Consider the following 25631-nt stretch of genomic DNA (forward strand, 5'->3'; position numbering starts at 1 on the left):
GGGCTAGGTTTCTATTACTTATGACCACTGTCGATGCGTGGCTAACGTGTCTTACATACAGGCTTTATTTAATCTGTGAATACTATTAGTAATAATCTAATAATCTGTGTTGTAGAGTGATGAGGGTGTAAAGTAAAAACTTAATAATGCTAACTGTCAATTTTAGCTGAGTAGTCATTGCTGGATAAAACACCAAGTAGCACTGGTCCCTAATGTGCTCCAATACAGCAGGTATCATACATTTATTTTGAACACTGCAAAAACTCAAAATCCTATCAGGATTTACAGTTTAGACTTAGAACTTAAAAATAGCTTGACACAAATAGAAATTCAATTGGAAAACGTGGGAAAAAAATCTTAACTTTTAAGTGATGTGTGTTATCAAGCGCAATGGCATTCTTAGGTAAGAAATATATATTTTATAAGATAAACTGTTTTGAGTGAAAGCAGTGAATTAGTCTTTTTTTTCTCTAGTTCCATCTGAGATGCAATTGTTGGCTGTTTTCAACAATGTACATCGAAAATAAAGACATTGATTGACTGAAAATGTTCAATATTAGATGAAATGTATTGTTTTCTCATGTATATTTATAATTGCTCTTTACCTAAAAATACGTTTTATCCGATTACTCGATAGAATTTTCAGTCGATTACTCGATTACTAAAATATTCGGTAGCTGCATCCCTACAGTGCACTGTCTTGTCCCATGTGCAGAAAAACACCTCCAAAGCATGATGCTACCACCCCTCAAGCTTCACAGTAGGGAAGCGACCAACTCCTGTTGTGTAGTTCTGGGCTGATTCCTCACCTTTCTTAGGATCATTGAGACCCCACGAGGTGATATCTTTCATGGGGCTCCACTCCGATTGAGATTGACATGTTTAGCTTCTTTCATTTTCTAATGATTGCTCCAACAGTGGCTCTTTTGTCAACAAGCTGCTTGGCAATTGCTCCCTTTCTTGCCTTGTGGAGGTCTACAGTTTTTTCTCTGGTGTCTCTTTGGTCTTGGCCATGTTGTTACAAGTTTGAGTCTTACTGATTGTATGCGGCGGACAGTTGTCTTTATCCAGCTATCAACCTCAAACAAGTGCATCTGATTCAGGATAATACATGGAGTGGAGGGGGACTTTTAATAGGCGGACTAACAGGTCTTTCAGGGTCAGAATTCTTCGATGATGGACAGGTGTTCAAATACTTATTTGCAGCTGTATCACACAAATAAGTTGTTAAAAAATAATGCATTGTAATTTCTGGATTTTTCTTTTTAGATTATCTCTCTCACAGTGGACATGCACCTACAATGAAAACTTCAGACTCCTCCATGATTTCTAAGTGGGAGACCTTACAAAATAGCAGGGTGTTCAAATACTTATTTTCTTCACTGTATAGCAAACTGGACCATGGGCTGCTTGAAAGCGAACTGAGACCACATCTCAGGCCAGGTCTCGGACTGGCTGTTTGGTCCGCTGTGGAGTTCGCCGGTTTGTATTCACACCAGCGACATGACCTTTTTTGCTTTGGTCCAGACCAAATACGGGAGGTGTGAATACGCACTAAGACACAGAATAGATATATCAATGTGAGGTAGGCCTGTCGCGATAACAAATTTTAGTGTGCGATAATTTATCTCATAAATTATTAGGATATGCGATATTATTGCGCCCCCCCCCAATTTATTTATTTTTTTTTAAACCAATTTACAATAACACAATGAGAATACAGTATATATTAATAGATCAAGTACACCGATTTAAACACGATAAATGTTTACTCTTAAATTCAAAAATACTTTTTAATAAATCACAACTAAAAACAATAGACCATGCCTCTTTTAAGTAAAAGACAATATTAATACCTCACAGAAACACAGAATAAATAAAATGTCCTTTTCAAGAAAAAAAAAACACTTAATACACTTAATAACTTTAGCATTTAAGCAAATGAAAACTTTCTCCCTCATAGCTTTTGCTATGGCGTTCCATGTGTAATATTCTGATTGTATGTTTTTCGAGGCACCCTGAATGCAACGGTGATGTTGTTTTGTTCATGTGACGCGGCAGTGAGAGAGATACAGCCTCCCGACTGCCGAGAGCCACAGGTTGAGGAAGGGTTCTTAGCGCCTTGTTTTAATAAAAAAACAGTTGTCAGAACGTCGTGTGTTTGATATCATTGCCAGAAAAACACAAATAATAGGACACCATACAGCTTCCTTTTTAATGTTGCCCTTATAATGATGATCTGCTGCATCATAAATCACTTTGTGACTTTCCACCTCCATGATGGAGCGTTCTTCGTCCATGTTCGCTGGTTAGACCGTGAATAAGCAATTGACCTGTTGACTCCAGACCCGGCTCCGCCCATTTTGACGGCTGCGTCTCCGGCAAAAATAAAAAATAGCCTAAACCAGAGTTCACTAAATCCGGACCTCGGTGCCACCTTTCCTGTCGTGTTTTCCATGTCTCCCTCCTCCTACACACCTGAATCAAAATAATCAGGATCATTATCAGGCTTCTGGAGAGGTTGCTGATGACATAATCATTTGATTCAGGTGTGTTAGGGGAGAGAGAGACGTGGAAAACACAACAGGAAATCGTGGCACCGAGGTCCGGATTTAGTGAACCCTGGCCTAAACCATCCGGCGGGCTCCAGCACGGTATAGATGGTCCACAGTCAATCCGGACTGACACGGCCGGTATACGTTGAACAATAGGATATAATGGGAACGGATTGGCTTCGGCGCTATTTTTTTTGCCGGACCCGGAATGAAGATCCATTTTGCGTAGTTGGTAACAAGGAAGCCGAACTTTTAACAGCACGTCTACTGCACGCGCACACGCACGTGCACGCCAGGCGATAAATCGCAGCGGAAAAATTACCACCTTCATTTTTATTTACCGTGCGATAAATGGAATTATTGCATATTGCGACAGGCTTAATGTGAGGTATCCTTGTTTTCTAATTACCACACTAATCTCTCCATTATATGTCTCTGCTTAGACTCACAGGGTCCAGTGTACCTGACATCATTGTGAGCTTGTCCAATCAAATGTGGCTGCATTTGCAGTCAGATGACACAATTGGTTCTGCTGGGTTCAAGGCAGTCTATGAAGGTATGTGCTCTTGCAGCACCTTGAACTTTTTGTATTTTCCCATACACACGTGCACACCCAAGCAGGCACAAACACTGCTCGCATAACATAGTGTGAAAGTCAAATTATTGCTGATGCTCTTATTTAGTCGTAAACACAACCTATTTTTTGCCCCCATCAGTGTGTGTGTGTGTGTAGGTGTGTGGTTGCGAGTGTGACTGTGAATTGCAAGATGGTAATAAATGAATTATGTGTCAATCAGATGATCGTTTTGCTTGGTTATTTTCATTTTATGCACAAGATGACACTGAGCAAGAGAAAGAGATAAATACATGGCATGAAAACAGGGTGACGGTGAGAAGAAATATGAATGTTTACCGAAAAATAAAAGTAAAAAAAACATGATTGAGGACACCTTTTATTTACATTTTATTAAATACAGCTTCTTACCATGTCAGTAGAGCCCTGTAAATTAATTATAGTTGAATTCAATAAAAGTTACACAAAGGGCTGGAAAGGTAAAGAGGGAGGTAATTGAATCCGGACATTTGAGGACACACGAAGAGAGATGGACTGCAAAAAACTGGCAAAAGGGGACACAAAAAATGACAAATTGAGTGAGAAGTTATATATGTCTTACATTTCAAAGAGCAAGATGAGGGCACTTGAAGAGATTAAGTGCTGACACTTGGTTGTAGCTGTCACTGTTGTTGATAAAGTTGACTAGAGTCAGTCACTTTTCAAGGAACTCTGCACACAATATCAAGTCATTTTAAGAATATGTGCATGTGTGTTACAAAGGGATTCAATACTTTGTGAAGATACAGTACAAATGTTTTTGTTTTGTTTGTGCTACAACATACAGTATGTCTGTTTTATAAGGTAATCTTAAAATTTCCAATTTATTTCCAACTAAATTTGGTAGAGGGGTGTTTGCATATACAGCAAAAGATTTTTACAAACTCTGTTCCTTCTCTTGCATAAAGTTTCACACAACCTTCTAATCTGAAAATCTACCATCTCCTCCGTTTTCCACCGTATTGTACCAGTGTCTCTAACAGACTCAACGTGCATCATTTCACCCCCCCCCCCCCCCAATTTTAGAATACCCAAGTGTGATGTAAGGCGAGTTGATGTTGCTTTTTTTTTTGTGTGTGTGTGTGTAGCAGAGGTTGCGCTAGACTTTTTCGTTGTCTGTCATTTTGACTGACAGGGTAAAAAAAATCCTGTCATAATCTATTTTTACCCGTCACTTAAATTTTTAAAATGTTAATAATGACATATTTAATAGTATTTAGTTTTCATTCATCTTTAATTAATATTCTGTCCGAACAAGCTTAACAAAGAATCCACACCGCGCCATCACACATCAAGCAGCTGTGCGTTATTAGCGCCTAGTTTGCCTTAAACACGGCTTTTTAGGAAGGGTCGGACTTGACAAGTCATAAAAAAAAAAAATTTTTTTTAATTTTTTTAAGTGTTTGAGGATAAGCCTGAGAATGATCGGTTTTCTCTCTGCTCCATATAAGCAATATTTCAACATTGCTTACACGGCTGAGAGTCGTTTAACAAGCAAAATATGATATCCCTGGAATGACGGATGACAGCCAGCATGTGTGATTGTATGATCATTTGCTTTGATGCTTCTGCGCATGCGGGTCGTCTTGCTCAGCGCATGTCGGACTGCGAATGAGTGTGCAGATATGACAAAAAATCGGATTCGTGCATTAAAACCTGTAGTATGAACGTAGCCATAGGCTTGTTGCTGTTAAAAAGAGGACACAAATAACAGGCATATATAATACCCGTTTAGGCTTATATTCAAAGTATATGGATCGATAGCATGCACACACTGTTCGTGCATGTCACACACACATACGGGCAGTTTGCCCCGACTCTGGGCCGTGTAAGCAATGTTGAAATATTGCTTATGTGGAGCAGAGAGAAAACCGATCATTCTCAGGCTTATCCTCAAACCTATTTTTATTTTTTTATGATTGTTGTCAAGTCCGACCCTTCCTAAAAAGTCGTGTTCAAGGCAAGCTAGGCGCTAATAACGCACTGTTGCATCGCTACCGTAGCTACCGTACCGTCTCTCGCTTTTTGATGACGTAATTGCTGCATTAAATCCGATTTGTGGGACTGGACAGTACAGACCGCCGCGACAGTCTGGAAAAATGTGGCCCAGATCGGATTTAGACCACATGCGAAAGTGACCCAGATCGGATTTGAAATGGTCCCGTTCTATACGACTTGTCACGTTCAGACCGTCAAGTTAATGCCTCACTCGAGTCGGAAAAACACGAAAAAATCGGATTCATGCATTAAGACCTGTAGTATGAACGTAGCCTTAGTTCGGACGCTCAGTTGCCTTGACATTTTTCCGAGTAAGGCCAACGACATCATGCATCAAGAGAGACAATAGCTAATTAATATGCTCACTCGCCACCCTGTGGTCTGGGGTGTGAATTGCAACCTGTCAAAATGATGGATGGACTTCAGTTTTTTTCCGTCACCGTTTTAAAAAAACGGTCAACGACGGAAAATATTCAGTTAACGCGACCCCTGGTGTGTAGTAGTTTAGTTAAAAATTACAAATAAAACACATGCCAAAAAGTGCTTAGCAATAGAGTAGTTTAATATTTACCAGCAATGGACAGCTCATACACAAGGCCTGGCCGGCTATTGTATGGCATTGTTTCCAGTCAGAGAAACAAAAAATCCTCTTGATTGCTGATGTGACAGCCAGGTAACTGCAGTACTATTTAGCCAAATGGGGAAACCCATCGTTGTGGCCCACCACACCAAAGCGCTGTGCACGGTTAAAATGTGTGTTGTGTGCAAATAACCATGGATGACCACATACACAATGGAGTGATTCCCTGCTTTCCGTCCAAGTTGATTGTGTGAGCCACCAAAAAAAAACAAAAAAACTTTAAAATCCAGCTCGAACATACCATTTACCCATTTACTGTTTCTACCTCACTTGCCAAAGTGTCTATTCAAAAATAGAAATTAATTAAAGCAACTAAATTGATGGAATAATTGTATTCCGCAAAATCATAATTTGCTGTAAGCAGGTTTGACTCCTCAAGCCACAAATATGTGATTAACATGTCAAAATCTTACTCTGAATAGCATCATGGAGCGGTAAAGCAAAGCAGAAACTCAACAAGCAAAGTGGATAATGCAGACAATGATACTACAGTGTCGAGCGCTAACAAAAGGTAATATGATAATAGGTTTAAATATATAAATAAATAAATAAATAAATAAAGGAATGTGACAGTAAGCTTTCTTGAACAAGTTTCTTATGGAGTTGTGATAGTAAAAATGAAAAAAACTTGTAAAACAAGATTCCGCATTGATGTTCCTATAAAAAACATTTATTTTAGAATTTATCCACCTACTTGCTAATTTGAATTTTCCCAAATAGATGACACATACTTCATCTAGTTGAAGAAAGTTTGGACCCTTTAAAACAACTTTAATAGTTCAGAAACATATTTTGGTGGACTTTTATAATCTGACTGCCAAGTTTAAAATGGCTGAGTCACAGCCGAGAGCAGCTCGCCTCTCAATATTTTAGGTTTTCAACAAGAGTAATGAAGTCTGCTCTAAAGTCACACAGTCTGGTGAAAACTTTGATCTGTCACACTTTTGATTTACTGTTGACAGACAGGACAAAGTCAATGTTTACTTCAGAAATTTACAAGCTATAACTCGAAATGAGTGAAGCAAACACACTACATGATGCAACTTAAGGCTTCAAGTTTGTCTTACAGAGCTTAGAACTAGACAATTGGCTTTTGCTGTGCTTTTTGTGTCACTGCTATGCTGTCACATCCTATAATGTCATCCTTTTAAGGACCTACAGCCGTGTAACAGCAAGAGAGTTATCGAGCTCTGCAAATGGTTGTATATGTGTGCAGCATGTGTGCTGATGAATAACCTTACATATTTGAACAATTGAAACTGTAGTGTTTATGTGCAAAAATAAATGACTGTTAACATCATAAAGAAACAGCACATAACAGTAAAGGAGGCTTTCAGTGAACTGTGACTGTCAACTTTACAAGCTGAAGACAATTGGCTACGAAGGCTGCATCAATGTGAATAATGTATTTTCTTTTTCGACTGATCAAAGTACTGAAAGTAAGCAGTGCTTGTCTTTGTCTGAAGCAGTGTGCGCTCACTTTTGGAAAGTTTCAGACTGAAATAATTTGTGCTCATTACGAGTAAGGCTACACGAGTTTGACAAAAAACCTAATTGCGATTTTTCTGACAAATATTGTCATTGCAATTTGATTTGCATGTTTACATAATGTAAACCGGAATTCTGAATGAAAAAAGCCATTACTTTCAGTCACAGTCTTGCATAAATGATGTTGACAAACATGAGGATATGTGACAAGTCACGGCTCCAATGTGACTGGAAGGCCACTTTGGCATGTGCCACTTTTTAGCTGTACACTGCTGATGCTTCAAAGCATCATAGACGCTGAGGTGGATTTTTGAAGGGTGTACCTTTAGTACACAGTTTTCTTTCAGGCCTGCAACACAGTGCAAGAGGACGCATAGTGAAATCACGTTTGGTCTTAGGCATTTGTCATTTCACATTCAACTCTTAAAAGATAACTTCTGCATCAATTAACTCTTTAACACCTAAGCCTATTTAGGCCGAATTTGCATGCGTTTGATGTTGCTTTTATATTTCAAAGAAAAAATTGTTCACAATGGCAAGGTTGGGTCCCTTTTTTCAGGAAACCATAACCTCATGTCCAATCTGTTGTTTTCTTCACTGACCAATTATAATCAACATTTTGGACCCAAAAAGGCAAAAAAATCCCAAAATCTTTTTTCAAAATTTGTCATGTTGATGTCCCATTGACAACCAAACATGCTCGACCAACCGTTTTGAAGCTTGATAACATTTATTCAACTTGTTAGCATAAACATTCAATAGAAAAAGATAAGACTGAATAGTTTTATTTTTGACAATTCAACACAAACAGCAGATATGGTCACAGGCGTTTTTGGCCTTTACACATACTATGGTCAAAACAGGTTGTATACAGTGCAAAATAGTGAGAATTAAAAAAAAAAAAAAAATATATATATATATATATATATATATATATATATATATATATATATATATATATATATACATCATCTAACACAAAAAGAGTTTAGAGGATATCTCTTTGTGAGGTTAGGTATTGTACCCATCACCTTATCAAAAGTATATACATGCAATCAAGCTTCTCGAACACACACACATCTACATACAAATTGAAAAGATTGATAATGAAGAAAAAAAAACAAATATAACCTTGAAAAAAAGTTCTACTCGCCGCGACGCCGACTGACACGAGGAAAACAACGACAAAAATGTCTCATCCTCTTCCTTGAGTTAATGAAATAATGCATTAGCTTGCGCTAAATTTAGTTTCTGATACATTCCGCACCTTTCAAAGTCGCTCGCTCGATCCAGTCGGCCGGTGATCGCTTCACATGTCTCCCTTTCCTTAGGTGGCGCCTCTCTCGGCAATTTATTAAAAATGTTCACATTAGGGTCGTCCTTCTTGACCTCACAACGGCTCTTGGGATATGTAGTCTTTCGTGCTGCTTTCGGTTTTGAAAAAGGACAAGAAATGATAGAAATATGGAGATAAACACATGGTCCATGCAGCGTTTTAATGCTTATTTATGAGTGCAGTGCAATAAAACTCAAATGACATTATCTGCCGTTTTACTTGGTCGATTGACTTCAAATAAAAACTAGAGTGGACATCAACTTCCGCACTTTCAAATGAAAGCAACCAGCAGCATGTGGGTGACATAATTACAGCATGACGAGGGTTCAAAGATGATATGTGTAAACACGTCACCGCCGACATGTTCGATGTTAAAGGGTTAAATAGGAATACAAATTGTATAACTACATTTCCTACGTAAACTATATTATAAAACCAAGCAGCATGAACCAATGAACAAAACTTTTATTCACAGGATGTTCCTGAACTCAACACATGTGGTGGCGACTTAGCTGATCACACAAGCACAGGTGGCTTTTGCAGAGCTGTGAGCCCACACCAATTACAAAGACAGATGAATATATAATCATTTTAAAACAACACTGAAATGCACAATACTGATAGTGACAAACACAATGTATGCCGCACTGCCGGCCCCTGATAAGTGACATGTCCCACAAGGTTTTTTTTATGTTGATGTTTTTTATGCAAACTTTCATTCATTCATTCAATACAACTTATTTTCTTTTCATACTGATCACTTGTCTTTTTTTGTGTTTACACTGACCCATCCGACAATGTACGTGCGGTTACGCGTGCCAAACGGTGGCAAGTAATCTGTTATGTGGGAAAAGTTGTTTCCCATTATAATTTCTGATTGGCTGCTGAAACGCGAGGGTTTACGCTGATTGTCGAAAAGGTTTGTCACTCAAATGTGACAGTGCTAAAATGAAATATGTTAAACAAAACAACAACGAAAAAAACTCATATTGAGGTTAGATTAACGCTGCAGTAAAAACCTCAATGTCAAAAATATATGCCTGATCTATGTTAATTGTTTGGATCCAACAAGCATTATCTTTAAAATACATTTTCATTTTCACATCAACATATTTGTTTAAAAATATTAATGAATAGATTATTAAATACACATGCCAAATGTGCTTGGCTTAACTCAAATTAATATTACAATTATTCCTTTACCCCTCAACATTATTTATTGCTGCAAATGGTAATCACAGTCATAAACATTGGTAAAGGAATACCTTTCAGACAATTTGTTGTAATTTGTTATATTTCTTAACGCTGGTGTTTGACAAAGAGCTCAAGTTGAGGTCAGTTAGGTTGTATACTTATAATATTGCAGGTTTTAAAAGCAGTGTAATACAAATAAATACATTTAAAACAAAGTAGCTGAGTTTAATAAACTTTCACCATGGCTATATATTAAATATCTTTATGCATCTAACAGTTTTTTAACCTGTCACAATTACAAATACAAAAATAATAAGAATGACATCTCAATTGACTCACAAACTGATTTACTCATTGTGAAATTAATTTAATAGGACAAAGCTTACATTGTGTACACTACAGTATTATGTTCGATATACAGGATTATTGCACCTTTTGACAATCTATACAAGTATAACACCATTTACCATCTATTGAAAGTGGATTAAATTGTTCTGGCTGTCACTACTCACTATACAGCAGTAGTAGATGGACAAAAAAAATATTTAATTAATAACTAATCATTTCAGACCAATCAGGTAAAATTGGATAATTTCCTGAATGCTTAAGGATCTCTTATGGCACACTAGTGATTAAATAAATGGCAACACTAACTGCTGAATTCAAGTGATCCCCTATTGAGCAATAATTGTTCAAAGAAATTGTTTTATCTTTGATTGTGGAATTTTGTATAACAAACATACAGATATGCCTCATTAGATGTGTGTGTGTGCATGTGTGTGGGTGGTCGTGGTGGGGGTAAAATAAATACATAATTATGATTGTCAGCTAAAGATCCCAATAATATGCAGAAGTATGTATCATTGGAACTCAGTCATTCACCTTGCATGCCACTTATCCACGAGGGTCATGGCCGTGATGGAGCCTATTCCAACTAACGATTAGCAGGAGGTAAACCCTGAACTGGTTGCCAGCTAAACACAGGGCACAATAAGACCATCAACCATTCACATTCACACTTTATATCAGCCTTCATACCTAGGGGTACTTTTTGAACATTCAATCAGCATACCACACGTTTTTGGGATATGGGAGGCAACCAGAGTACCCGCAGAAAACCCATGAAGGCATGGGGCAAAGACAAGCTCCACACAGGAAGGCTGGAGCCCGAGATTGATCCTTTGATCTCAAAACTGTGACTTAACTACTCATACACCATGTCGTCCATTGGAATTCACCAGCAATAATATTTCCTTTGGTGGTATATTTCCTTTTCTTTAGTATTTTCTTTGCTCAATTATGCAGATATGTAGCTTTGCATTATAAGAGTCGCTGGAGAAGCAAAATAAAAAAAGAAGGCTCATGGATTGAGAATGGACATGTTTTAAATTGAGATCATACACTCCAGTAAAACCAGAGGAATCATTCAAACATTTGAGAAACTCAGGAGAGGTGAGGTGTGAAACATATTTTTACCTCCCTGGATGATTTCTTATTGATGTAGGGACTATCGAAATAAATGTACTTTTTAAAAATTAACATTTCTCTCCCTCACTCACAACTCCACTTAGTGTAATTTTCGGAATATAAGCCGCTACTTTTTTCTTTCATTTTGAATCCTGCGCTATATGGTCTAGAGCGGCTTATTTGTAACACTTTTTTGACAACAGCGTCATTAGACTGTCATAAGACAGTCATAATTATGATATGACACTATCATGGGCATTACTGAATGCTTATAACGTATGTCATTAAGCATCATCCGGCAAATTATGTCACTAACTCAATTTATGTCCAGCTTGAATCATTTACATCCATTCAAAAGTGAGTTCATTTGCCAGTCAACACTAAATGACATCTGTTATAAGCATTCATTAATACTCACGACAGTGTCATGTCAAAATTATGATGGTCTAATGACAGTCTTATGGCGCCACTGTCAAATAAAGTGTTACCAAATACCATAACTAACAATTAATCAAACTGAAAAAAACTGAAGTCCGTCCGTCATTTTGACAGGTTGCAATTCACACCCCAGACCACAGGGTGGCGAGTTAGCATATTAATTAGCTATTGTCTCTCTTAATGCATGACGTCGTTGGCTCTTCTGTCAGAATATTGTAGCGTCACCGGGGTCTGGCGGTGGCACCGTGATTGACACATCAACGCGAGGTTCTTATTGGTGCACCCGGTGTGCCAGCGCGTCATCCAATTGATGGACAAGATTGCCGCCTGTGTATAGACCCCAATCACATGACGTCACAACTCCGCCCCCCTGACTGGAGCCGCCATATTGTGTGTCAGCTCGTCATGTTTACACATTACCACTACGTACATGCCTCCTATTACGGCGTGTTTTTCTGCTCGTTAATATTAATAATCAAAATGGTGAAGGCGTGTGTGGCGGTTGGTTGCTGTAACAGAGAAGATAGACGGAGAGACTTGAAGTTCTACCGTATTCTGAGAGACCCGAAGATGAGAGCGAGATGGACTGCTGTAATTCGACAAGAAATCTGGGCACCAAACGATCACCACAGACTATGTAGTAGTCATTTTATATCTGGTAAGATGCATTTAATATATATATTTAGAAGATTTTGGGCTGACAACCACAATTAAGATCATTGTGTGACGTTGGTGATTGGGGTCTATATCGTTGCCTCTTTTTTTTTTTCTTTTTTCTTCTTTTTTTGGGGGGCGGAGTTGTTGGCGGTAAGCAGAGTAAAAAGGGAGAAAAATACCACGACTTCCGTGTCTAATTTTTGGCCGCCAAGCAAGCGTTACAATATTAATTAAAAATGAATGAAAACTAAATACTATTGAATATGTCATCATTATCATTTTAAAAATTTAAGTGACGGGTAAAAATAGACTATGACCAGATTTTTATGACCCTGTCAGTCAAAATGACAGACAACGAAAATGTCTAGCGCAACCTCTGGTATATATATATATATATGTATGTACATATATATATATATTTCTTTCCTAGATATATATATATATATATATATGTTTATAAGATCTAAAAGTTTTTTGAGTGAAAGTGAATTTTTTCAAGTTTTTTTTTTCTAGTTACATCTGAGATGCAATAGTTGGCTGTTTTCAACATGGTACGTAAAAAATAAAGACATTGATTGACTGAAAATGGTTCAATATTAGATTAAATGTCTTTTTTTCATGTATATTTATAATTGCTCTTCACCTAAACATATATGTTTTATCCGATTACTCGATTACTGTAATCGATAGAATTTTCAGTCGATTACTTGATTACTAAAATATTCGATAGCTGCAGCCCTACAATGAAGCTTTGCAGCCAATTGGTTCAAACCTTCATGGTGGTTCATTTGGTCTTATGACAGTCGGATTATGCTGCTTTCAAGTAAAGTGTTACAGGTTAATATCTTTTGGTTTAAATATCCCATAATACAGTGAGGACAGCTGCGGTTTATAGTCCAGTGTGTCTTATCTATGAAGAAATTTTCGTGGCAAATTGGGTGGGTGGCGGCTTATAGTCAGGTGCGCCTTACAGTCCGAAAATTAAGGTATATTTTTCCCATCGGTGGTTGGTAGAATGTCACAAAAATACTATATATAATATATAAATATAGTATCTTGATTAAAAACCTTTCCAATCAAGTTGCCAATGTCAGTATGATCCAATTGCTGCCATGTGGCATTGTCACCTACAAAACACATAGTACTGATCCAATTGAAAGATGTGGCTCTGTGAAAGCGAGACAACTAGGGTGACCACTTCCAGTAGGTCAAAATGGAGGACATATTAAAAAATAATATTTAATCAGACTTGCGGTGTATTTCCATCAACAATAAAGTTTTGCACGGTTTACAGATCATATTTGTGTAACTAAATAGTAAAAAATACCAATTAAAGGTCAAACTTTTTTGGACATTTTTTTTTTAGGTTAAAGAACTGTTTTTTTTTCAAATTGCAACGTGCCCAAGAACAAATCTTATTTTGAAACGGTGCTCCGCCAAAATATCCTACACAGCAAAAATGTCTACCAATGCCTAGTGCGCTTGCATACGCATGCGCACTTCAGTTAAAAGTAGCAAGTAATTATTATTATTTTCGTTTTTATTGAGTCATTTCCATTGCCTAAAAATACCTTCGGCGTGTGTTTTCCACAAATAGCTTTTAAGCATTTTGTTTTATTGTGGTAGCTTTAAAGTAGAGTGTTTATATGTTGACCACATTAGTCACGTAGTGTATTAAAACCACCCTTATTTGATATCATCACGTTTAAGGATTTTCTGAAGGCATTTATTAGTATGTTCTTCCTGTATGCATCAAAACAAAACTGTCACAGCGGCAAAGCGTGCAGAAACCGTGGAACGAGTCTTGACTGCTTTTGGCGAGGAAAACGTGCTCTTTTGTCCATTCAGTGGTAAAAGTAACCGCCATTTGGGCATGTTTGCTAGCAGTGTTTTAAAATCTCGGCGAGGAAATGATGTCGTCAGATAGCCACACGTGAAGCTTTGTTTACATTTTATTGAAACATTGATATAGGATGTTTTTAACTGAAGCCAGTCTTGGCCAATCAAAGACTAGGTGTGACAACCGTGGGGCTGTGTTGCGTCTAGGGCTGCAGCTATCGAATATTTTAGCCATCGAGTAATCGACTGAAAATTCTATCGATTATTCGAGTAATCGGATAAAACACATATATTTTTAGGTGAAGAGCAATTATAAATATACATGAGAAAACAAGACATTTCATCTAATCTTGAACCATTTTCAGTCAATCAATGTTTTTATTTTGGATGTATATTGTTGAAAACAGCCAAGAATTGCATCTCAGATGTAACTAGAATAAAAAAAAATTTAAAAAAAGACTAATTCACTGCTTCCACTCAAAAAACCTTTAGATATTAAAAAAAAAACAAATACAGTGGTACCTCGACATACGATCGCTTCGACACACGATCTTTTCGACATCCGACGTAAAATTTGACTCGCCATTTGTTTCTACATCCGACGACATGCTCGAAATACGACGACATGACAGCACTGCAAACGAACGCACGGTGGATTTTCTTGTGTGAGAAATCAACAGTTTTCAAAAAAGTTGATACAGTTGGAGAAACAAGGAAAAAAGTGATGCTTACCTTTGAAATGAAGATGCAAGTTATAGAAAAATATGAGCTTGGGGTGCGCGTCCCTGAACTGGCTCAACAATACAGCTCCATGGTCCTCTTCCGACCACCGTTTGCCACTATTTATAAGTTAAGGTGACAATTATTATTGTGGTAACATTGCCAAGGAAATCGCCAGCTTCGTCACGTTTTTATCATTTATTTAAGAACTTATCCAACACAAAACGCCCATTGTCTTAAGCAGTTGACTGCTCTCAAGAAAACGAAAGTATTATCTCTACTGCACCGACCTCACTGAGACGTCAGCTTCGCGGTGCGTTCAGGGACAGTAAAAAGTGTCCGCCATATTAGAATCCGATTCGTTACATTATTTACAGGAATAATTATTAATTATTCTTCTTATTATTATATTATTCTGAATTATTTATTTATAACTTATTTGTTTTTCTATGTTTAATTGCCATTTGTAACAGTGCCAGCAGTATTTATTAAGAATTTAGTGTACGTTTTTAGGCTTTGGAACGAATTAATGGAATTAAAATGTATTCCTATGGGAAAATCCTGCTCGACATACGACCATTTCGACTTACAAACAAGGTCCTGGAACTAATTAAATTCGTATGTAGAGGTACCACTGTATATATATATACATATATACCTAAAAATGCCGTTACGCTTGATAACACACATCACTTAAAAGTTAGGATTTTTTCCCCACGTGTTTCAAGTGCATTTCTATTTGTGTCGAGCCATTTTTAAGTTCTAGTTACGTTTTAAGTTAGTCTAAACTGTAAGTCCTGATAGGATTTTGAGTTTTTGCAGTGTTTAAAATAAATGCATGATACAGTCTGTATTGGAGCACATTAGGGACCAGTGCTACTTGGTGTTTTATCCAGCAATGACTACTGAGCTAAAATTGATAGTTAGCATTATTGAGTTTTTATTTTACACCCTCATCACTCCACAACGGTATGTTATGTTAAAGCCTGTATGTAAGACACGTTAGCCACGCATCAACAGTGGTCATAATTAATAGAAACCTAGCCCTCCGCAGGGCTAACGTTATGTGAGCTAGTGACAGTAACGTTAATCTTATCTATTAGCACTCTTTATTAGCGCTTTGCGCGCTACTGCTTTAAGATGGCGGCTGTTTGCTAACGCTGCCCAGAGGCGGCTGAGTCTGTCATTTTGCATCTAGTTCAACATACATGTGATCTCTATGAGACTCATCAGACTCTACCTGCTACCAACATAGCATCGTGCGGGCTAGTATTTAGCAACGTCGGCGTCGTTTGTAGCGGTTGTCGGCTGCAGTGTTGTTTTTTTTTTTTTCTTCTTCTTCCTCTACGCATGTGACATCAGCGCGTTGTCCTGCATTAAAAGTAGTCCGAGCAAAACGTGATGCTTAGAGCTGTCAAAATAAACGATTACTCGAGGTGAATAAAATTACTCGGATCAGTTTTTAAACTCGAGTTACTCGAGTTGCTCGAGTATTCGTTTCAGCTCTAGTTGCGTCACATAAACATAAGTGCAGCCCATTTTCTTTAAAAGCCCGACTAATAGCATCCAGCTAATGGGTTGTGCCGGACGCCGGACACATCACCGAAAAGGCTGATTGTCCGTCCTAAAACCGTACAGGTGGACACCCTTGCTCAGACAACCAGGATAATAGAAGTAACATTCAGGAGTGAAATACAAGTCATGTGCATTTAAATGTGTGTTTATACGATGCTGAGATATTTTCCTCCCTGTCATAAACATCATCCTGTTAGTTAAAGGAGCATGCCGCCACTTATTGTTTTGCCTTCCACAATTAAAGCTAAATTGCTCCTCAACGTCCCTGAAGACAGCTTAGCTGAGATAGGGAACACGTTAGAATGGACCTTCTAACAGGTTCTATCATATTCATTAGCTCTGCAGTGGAGACACACACACACACGCACGCACGCTCACACTCCAAAATCGGCCCATTTTCTCTGACTTGACATAACCATATTAGCTTGGCTGCTGGTGTCCCCTGCAGTGTTTTTGTCATGCTGTTGACAGGCCAATCAGGGATGCTGTCAACTCACTTCTAAAGAAAGTAGCATTTGCTTAAATTTGAGGAGCAGGATCTCATTTCCGTGATAGGACATTAGTTGAGTGGACACTGTCTAGTTTTCTTCAGTCATACCAGGACAAACATTGACTTCCACAATGCATAATATAAACATATACGGTGTACTGCTTTATCCAAATGTCATCTTTGTAGCTATGTAACACATTATCAAACTTCCACAAATTTATTTTCTGTCAGGATAAAAATCAGCACTCAGAAAGTATGTGATGGTGATTGTTCAATATCAGCATAACAATCACCATCCTACAGCTCACTGGGGACAAATGTCTAATTATATTGCTTGCATGTTGAACACTAGTCCTTTGAAGACAATGAAAAAATTCTATTTAAAGATTTGTTCTTAAAACCATTATTATACTTCGCATGTACAGGTTTGAAGGACCTTCTAAAAAGAGATGCAATGCCCAAGAATTAAGTATTAGTTAAATGCTAAGATATCATGTAGCATTACGCAAATTGTAATCTGAAACCTACCAAAATACCTCTCAACATGGTAAAATGCTGCTGCAACCACAACAGTAAACATTGTTAAACCAATATCTTTCAGACAAAATTCAAAACTAAATGTTTGCAATGGATTTTGATTTTATTAAAATATTCATTTTCCAAATTGCTACAAGCTCTGAAAATGTGATTGTTAAAACACTTTTTGTAATGTGTCTCAAGTATGTATTGTCACTTTACAAAGACTTTAGGCCTCATCAATAACCCTAATGAATAGTTGCACTGTAGTGGTGATTTGTGACTAATTGCTATAGTTGCCCATCACTAATGACTTCATAGGGACATCAGACTAGTCATGGAGGGATATAAATATAGACTAAACAGTCTCCAGCAAGCATTTCTTTATCTTTTCTGCAACAGGACAGAAAACCTTGCAAAAAATGTTGGCTCTCTTCCAAAATGTTAGTTAAGAGTCAAATGCTTTCATAACATCTCCAGGGGTGGTATAGAAGACATGCTGTAATGCGAATCCCCCCAGTACCTTTGTTGACCTTGCGTTATCCCCCCCTCACCCTGAACATGAAGAAGCACTCTCAATTTATTGATTAGCCTAACGTCTTAGAGTGAAATTTTTTTTTTTTTTTTTTTTTTTTTTTTGTCACTGCCCTTCATTTTTGGAATTTTTATACATTATATTGCGATAACAGGATGCGCTGACTTGTCTTGACATGTCCGTTGGACAAATTTGGTTGAAAAACCCACATGTCAAGCGTGACACTGTCCTACCCACGTCATGTCTCTGGCAGTACCTACTGTACTTCATAAACAAAATGTACCTTAAATATTGATATACAAGAGTGCCTTTTAAAAACCTGATACAGTAAATCTAAACTATTTTCCTTTTTATTATTATTATTATTCAGTCAAACATTATGCTCTTTTCATTTTGTTAACTACATTCTTTAAAAATGACTCTCATGACAACTGCAATGACGAGAACACTAGAAATGTCCTAAATCATTTCCATGTACAGTGTTTCACGTTTAATTGTCCTTAGGCATTTACAGTGGGGCAAATAAGTATTTAGTCAACCACTAATTGTGCAAGTTCTCCAACTTGAAAATATTAGAGAGGCCTGCAATTGTCAACATGGGTAAACCTCAACCATGAGCGACAGAATGTGAAAAAAACAAAAAAAAAACAAAACAAAAAAAAACAGAAAATCACATTGTTTGATTTTTTAAAAACAAATATTTGCAAATCATGGAAAATAAGTATTTGGTCAATACCAAAACTTCATCTCAGTACTTTGTTATGTACCCTTTGTTGGCAATAATGGAGGCCAAATGTTCTCACAAGCTTTTCACACACTGTTGCTGGTATTTTGACCCAATCCTCCATGCAGATCTCCTCTAGAGCAGTGATGTTTTGGGGCTGTCGTTGGGCAACACGGACTTTCAACTCCCTCCACAGATTTTCTATGAGGTTGAGATCTGGAGACTGGCTATGCCACTCTAGGACCTTGAAATGCTTCTTACGAAGCCATTCCTTAGTTGCCCTGGCTGTGTGTTCGGGATCATTGTCTTGCTGAAAGACCCAGCCACGTCTCATCTTCAATGGCCTTGCTGATGGAAGGAGATTTTCACTCAAAATCTCTCGATACATGGCCTCATTCATTCTTTCCTTTACACAGATCAGTTGTCCTGGTCCCTATGCAGAAAAATAGCCCCAAAGCATGATGTTTCCACCCCCATGCTTCATAGTGGGTATGGTGCAATTCAGTATTCTTTCTCCTCCAAACACAAGAACCTGTGTTTCTACCAAAAAGTTCTTTTTTGGTTTCACCTGACCATAACACATTCTTCCAGTCCTCATCTGGATCATCCAACTGCTCTCTAGCGAACCACAGACGGGCCTGGACGTGTATTTTCTTCAGCTAGGGGGACACGTCTGGCAGTACAAGATTTGAGTCCCTGGAGGCGCATTGTGTTACTGATAGTAGCCTTTGTTACTGTGGTTCCTGCTCTCTGTAGGTCATTCACTCGGTTACCCCCGTGTGGTTATGGGATTTTTGCTCACCGTTCTTGTTATCATTTTGACGCCTCGGGGTGAGGAGGGAGTTGAAAGTCCGTGTTGCCCAACGACAGCCCCAAAACATCACTGCTCTAGAGGAGATCTGCATGGAGGAATGGGCCAAAATACCAGCAACAGTGTGTGAAAAGCTTGTGAAGAGTTACAGAAAACGTTTGGCCTCTGTTATTGCAAAACAAAGGGTACATAACAAAGTATTGATATGAACTTTTGGTATTGACCAAATACTTATTTTCCACCATGATTTGCAAATAAATTCTTTAAAAATCAAACAATGTGATTTTTTTTTTTTTTTTTTTTTTTCCCCCCACATTCTGTCTCTCATGGTTGAGAGACATGTTAACAATTACAGGCCTCTCTAATATTTTCAGGTGGGAGAACTTGCACAATTAGTGGTTGACTAAATACTTATTTGCCCCATTGTATATGAGTAGGGATGCTTGTTTTTCTTTACAGTTTGTGCTCTGTGATTTGCTGGTGTACCGTCATCCAAATTCAGCTGGGATAGGCTCTAGTTTACCAACTACTCCAATAAGAATACACAATGTGGTATAGAATATTGGTGGAAAGCCATATCAGTCAGCTATTTTTACCCATATAACATCATCATAATTGTTTTATAGTTTTTACTTGGCAGTTAATTCACCTGAATGACTGTGTTGTATGTTGAGGGTAATTAACAGAGCTATCTTTATCTCTGTGTGCTGCAGAGATTGAACGGGGAGGCTGTGGTGACCCTGGCGTGCCAGCATTTGGTCATCGTAGCGGCGAGGGCTTTCAACATGGGGATGTGCTGACCTTCTTTTGCCAGTCTGCATTTGAATTAGTTGGCGAGAGGAGTATTACATGCCAGCATAATAACCAGTGGTCTGGTAATAAACCCAGCTGCATCTGTAAGTACTCACGTGTTATCTTTTAACTTACTTTTCTGCTCTATTTTCCTTCGCCCCCCCAAAAAAACTAATTAATTTTGTTTTATTTTTGTATTTCCCCTTTGCATTCCCTTTTCTCTGTCTTTATTCTCACTTAATTACCTTTTTTATATAACATAATTTTCTTTCTAAATTGTTCTTTATCCTTGCAGTCTCTTGTTTCTTCAACTTCACGGCCCCATCAGGAACGGTGTTGTCCCCAAACTATCCTGAGGAATACGGGAACAACCTTAACTGTGTATGGCTGATCATTTCTGAACCAGGGAGCCGCATTCATTTACTGTTCTCTGACTTTGACCTGGAGCCACAATTTGATTGGCTGGTGGTCAAAGATGAAGGTGAGGAGCACTCTTATTAGGCTATTAATCGTGTAGTGTGGTATGAAAAAATATCTGACCCTTTGGAATTTCTCATATTTCAATATAAAATCACAATCAATCAAATATGATCCGATCATTGTCAAAATCACAACGATGTAAAAACAGTGTCTGCTATAACTAAAACCACCCAAACATTTATAGGTTTTCATATTTTAATGAGGATAGCATGCAAACAGAATGGGGAAAAATAATTGAGTCATCTGCCCAAGGAGACTTAACGTGCAATTAAAACCAATTTTTACCAAACAATCTACATCTAGTGTGTTCCCAATCATTGATGAGTGGTTTAAAGCTGCCCTGCCTACTATAAAACACACACCTGGGAAGAGTTGTCTTGATCAGAAGCCTTTTCTGATGTGCATCATGGCTCGGCCAAAAGAGCTGTCCGAAGACATGCGATCAAGGATTGTTGATTTGTATAAATCTGGGAAAGGATACAAAAACCTCTCTAAAAGTCTGGATGTTCATCAATCGACAATCAGAGAAGTTTGTCACTGTTGCTTCTCTCCCAAGGAGTGGCCGTCCACCAAAGATGATGCAAAGAGTTCAGAATTGTTTGGCAATAACACACAGCATCATGTGTGGAGTAAAAATGGAACAGCTCACCAACATCAACACCCCATCCCACCGTGATGCATGGTGGCGGGAGCATCATGATTTGAGGCTGTTTTGCTACCTCAGGGCCTGGACAACTTGCAAATATTAATGGAAGAATGAATGGAAGGAAGGATGTTTTGCAGGAAAGCCTGAGGCCGTCTGTCCGACAGTTGAAATTAAAATGAGGATGGATGCTGCAACAAGACAATGATCCAAAACACAAAAGTAAATCAAATTCAGAATGGTTTCAGAAGAACAAAATCCCCCTTCTGGAGTGGCCGAAGTCCAGACTCAACCCCAATGATGATGTGGCATGACCTAAAGACAGCGATTCATGCCAGACATCCAAGTAATCTGACTGAACTACAGCAGTTTTGTGAGACGAATGGGCCAAGATTAGTCCCGATCGATGTGCCAGATCAATCTGCAACTACAGGAAGTGTCTAGTAGAAGTTATTGCTGCCAAAGGGGGCACAAAAAATTAAATGTGATGGTCCACTTACTTATTTTTCCCCCCTTCTGTCACTGTTTGCATTTGAAAACCTAGAAATCTTTGGGTGGTTTTAGTTAAAGCACACAGTGTTTTCATCTGTGTCATTTTAACAAAGATCAGATCACATTTGATGGTGATCTTATGCAGAAATATGAGAAATTCTAGATGGTTCAGATACCTTTCATACCACTGTATATATCTATCCTAGGTATAGTAGAGGAATACCTCACAGTCAATTAGCAAGATTATACAAACATATTATTATGGAACAGAAACTATTTATAATTCTTTATCCAAGATAACATTGATTTTTGATCAATTTGATTACTATTGGCTCACAACAAATTTAAAAAGGTGGAATCACCAAGCTGCAAGATCAAAGTGATGAAGAAAAAAGTAAATAAATTAAAATGTTTTTTTTTTTTTTTTTTAATATGTCAAAATTTTGAATTCTATCTAAAGGCACAAAGTAGATACATACAAAGCCAAACAGTTTTTCCCTAATCACCTTTAGATCCATGAATGCCATTTTTGTCAGGTGATATTTCCAATTCATGTACCTGAACCTCATGTGTGTCCATAATGGTAAACAGATTTGATATTGATAAAATATTCAGATCACAGAATAACTTGACTCTTGGCAGCTATTTTATTCAAGGTAACTGATTGAATAAAGTATTGTGACTGGCCGGTGTTTTCATCAAAAGTTGTGTTTAATTGACTGGCTATAAGTGTGTCTTTGCAAAGATGTTATCTCTCTGACAATGTTTTTGAAAATTGCAGGGCAATTAGGACTGTTGCACTGGGCAAACTGAAATTAAAGTTTCATAGCATCCAGGTCTTCCACTTCGCTTCACTTTTTATCAATCATGGCAAGTTACCTGGAAAATAAGCATTTTTGAAAATATGTTATATATGCACACAATTTGGAACTACGTTGTACGTGATGAGCCTGCATTCCAATTGAACTGGACCAACGTTGCATTAAAAAAAATGCAAATCTATTGGTTTTTTATTTTATACTGTATACTTCATACAAAAAATATTAATATTATTATTTTTACCATCATTATGAATGAATGAATAAATGCCTTTATTGTCATTGCACAATTGTATAACAAAATTGAGGTGCTCTCTAGAGTGCAGATAGCAAAAGTGCAAGGTAGTAAAATATAGAACATTATTATTATGTATACCCGACCGTACATTTGTCATCTAAGACATTGGAGCATGGCATTTTGTGGTTAAACATGTCACAAATGGCAAACGCCAACATTTTTTGGGTAATTCTGTCTAAAAAAAAAAAAAAAGGTTTCTCTTGTGGGTTCCAACAGTACAAAATGCCCTCCTTAAAATGAGGAGGCTTGTGTGCATTTGCAAAATTTCTGGAACCCGGTCTGAAACAGTTAAGCAGCCTGTCCGTCAAGGTGCATTTGCACAAAGGACAAAAATGACAACATTAAAAAAAAAGATTGACTTAATAGTGCACATATATTTGCAGTAAATCCACAAGCAGATGTATAACATACATGTTTGTGTGTCATTCAGGTTTATCTGAGCCTACCACATTTGGAACATTTTCTGGAAAGGATGTGCCATCCCAAATCGCCTCACACGGACACATCATGAGACTGGAATTTCAGTCAGATCACTCCAATACCGGGAAAGGCTTCAACATCAGCTATACTAGTACGTGTTCTTGATGTTTGTCTTTCAAGCTACTCCGAGACACATTGTAATTCCGACCATAATGTCAGCTTTCACATTTTACATCCAGTAGTCCTTTCCTTATCGAATCGGTGTATTTTTGTAGCATCTGTCACGGTATCAGACAAAGGACCAAAATTCAGAAAGACAATATGGAGGCAGGAGTTAAGCACAACCAAGTCTTCAATGGAGTTGACAGGCAGCAGTGGAGGGAAAAAAAACATACTGCTCCAAGGTTGAAAACTCCTGAAAATTCCAATACAGCAGGCAAAGATCAGGAGCAGGTGAACAGCAACTGATGAGAGACAGAAACAAAACAAAAGACATGATGTGAAGACAATATAAAAAAAAAAGAGCGGCGGAAAACTGACTGTGGCAGCGTTACATGTCCAAAATTCAAAACTCATTTGGAAGAAAAAAACTTCTGAATGACTAAAACCTTCAATGTTCCTAATTATCCCTAGATAGCAGGTCAATTTTTTTCTATTCAAATCAAATATTTAAAGCATTGGACATAATTAACAATGATGAGTCAAGAATGTGAACCTTTTTTTTTATTTTTAACATCTATTTTAAAAAAATAGTGTACTGTATAGTCATTTTTTAACATTGTTTCTAATTGTGCTTTACTTAAAGCATTTGGCCAGAATGAATGTCACGATCCAGGCGTGCCTGTTAATGGTCAACGGTACGGAGACCAGTTTCAGCTCGGCAGCTCTCTGGCTTTTCGTTGTGACCAAGGTTTCATTAGGACACAGGTGATTCATAATAACATGTTACATGCTATTAAAAGATTAAAACGATAAGGTTAAAATGACGTCTCAATTTGTAAATTGAACGAAAAGGCCTATGTCTATCACTTGTCAATAAAATTTACAGGGGTCAGATCAGGTGACCTGCATTATTCAAGATGGAAATGTTGTTTGGTCTGCAGCTGTGCCTCGCTGCGAAGGTAAGCACATTTCTTCTTTTTGTTATTCATTAGAAATGAACTACTGTTTGAAATTTCTAACTCTGTGTCCTTTGCAAGGTTTACTCAAATTAGTTTCCCTAATAATCTCACACATGCTTGAACAGTAACAATTGTATTGCTTTTACATCTTGGCCTCTGCATACATTGCTATTTTGGGCCTGCAAACTTTTTAGCTTTCAACAGCAACTTAATTTGTATTTGCACTGATTCTAGGAAGAAAAAACTGCTTACATGTATTCATTATAGACTTGCTGCACAGCATACAGTACATTCTATGCACATAAAATAGAGGGCATACATCTAAGTAATACTGTCATTAATGCACAGTGAATGCAGAAAATGCTTTCAAAGTCTTCAATATACTGGATAAATATATGTCTTCAGTTTGTGGCACCTAGAGGAACAACAAAGAGGATTTCTGCCTCATTAAAAAAAAAAAAGTAGAAAAGCAATATTATACAGTAGTTGGACAAAAAAGAAACGATATAAGCAGTATATTTTTTATTATAATTGGATGTCAGAATTACTCTATACTGTATGTTACAGGGTGCGGGTTCCAGAATTACTCTATACTGTATGTTAGGATGCTGGTTCCAATTTTAAACAAGTGCCTTTTCAAAAGTTTTTGATTGAATGCTGTAAGTCGGGCCTCATTTACACGACAACTATATCACGCAATAACGCAAAAATGGTCTTTTGCCGTTATTTTAACTCTATATTTAAATGATAATATTTGTGGGGAAACTGCGTGCACACGGAAAAGTGCATGAAACCTCCAAATTGGCGATGTACTATGCCATTGCCAACGTGTAGGTGGCAGCACCACCAAAACTTGATTCCTGCGTGTAACCCTTCTGTTTGTTACATGTGCAGAAAGGAAGACACAGTAGACGTGTGTTGCTCACCAAATGCATTACTTCCGTGTCCTAACACTTTCAATAACAAAGCGG

At 37.6% G+C, this 25631-nt stretch overlaps 1 protein-coding gene across 2 annotated transcripts in view; it reads left to right on the plus strand.

The window, feature by feature from the left end:
- Positions 1–25631, plus strand: part of LOC130927696 (CUB and sushi domain-containing protein 1-like) — a 687910-nt gene that overhangs the window by 463352 nt on the left and 198927 nt on the right. For both annotated transcript variants that reach the window (XM_057853669.1, XM_057853670.1), the window contains exons 12-17: positions 2999–3111; positions 20310–20492; positions 20684–20869; positions 23550–23690; positions 24345–24466; positions 24588–24660. In XM_057853669.1, coding sequence (XP_057709652.1) covers positions 2999–3111; positions 20310–20492; positions 20684–20869; positions 23550–23690; positions 24345–24466; positions 24588–24660 — 818 coding nt within the window. The remainder of the gene's footprint in view (positions 1–2998; positions 3112–20309; positions 20493–20683; positions 20870–23549; positions 23691–24344; positions 24467–24587; positions 24661–25631) is intronic.

This window comes from Corythoichthys intestinalis, chromosome 1, assembly GCF_030265065.1.
Source record: "Corythoichthys intestinalis isolate RoL2023-P3 chromosome 1, ASM3026506v1, whole genome shotgun sequence".
Classification (NCBI taxonomy): Eukaryota; Metazoa; Chordata; class Actinopteri; order Syngnathiformes; family Syngnathidae; genus Corythoichthys; species Corythoichthys intestinalis.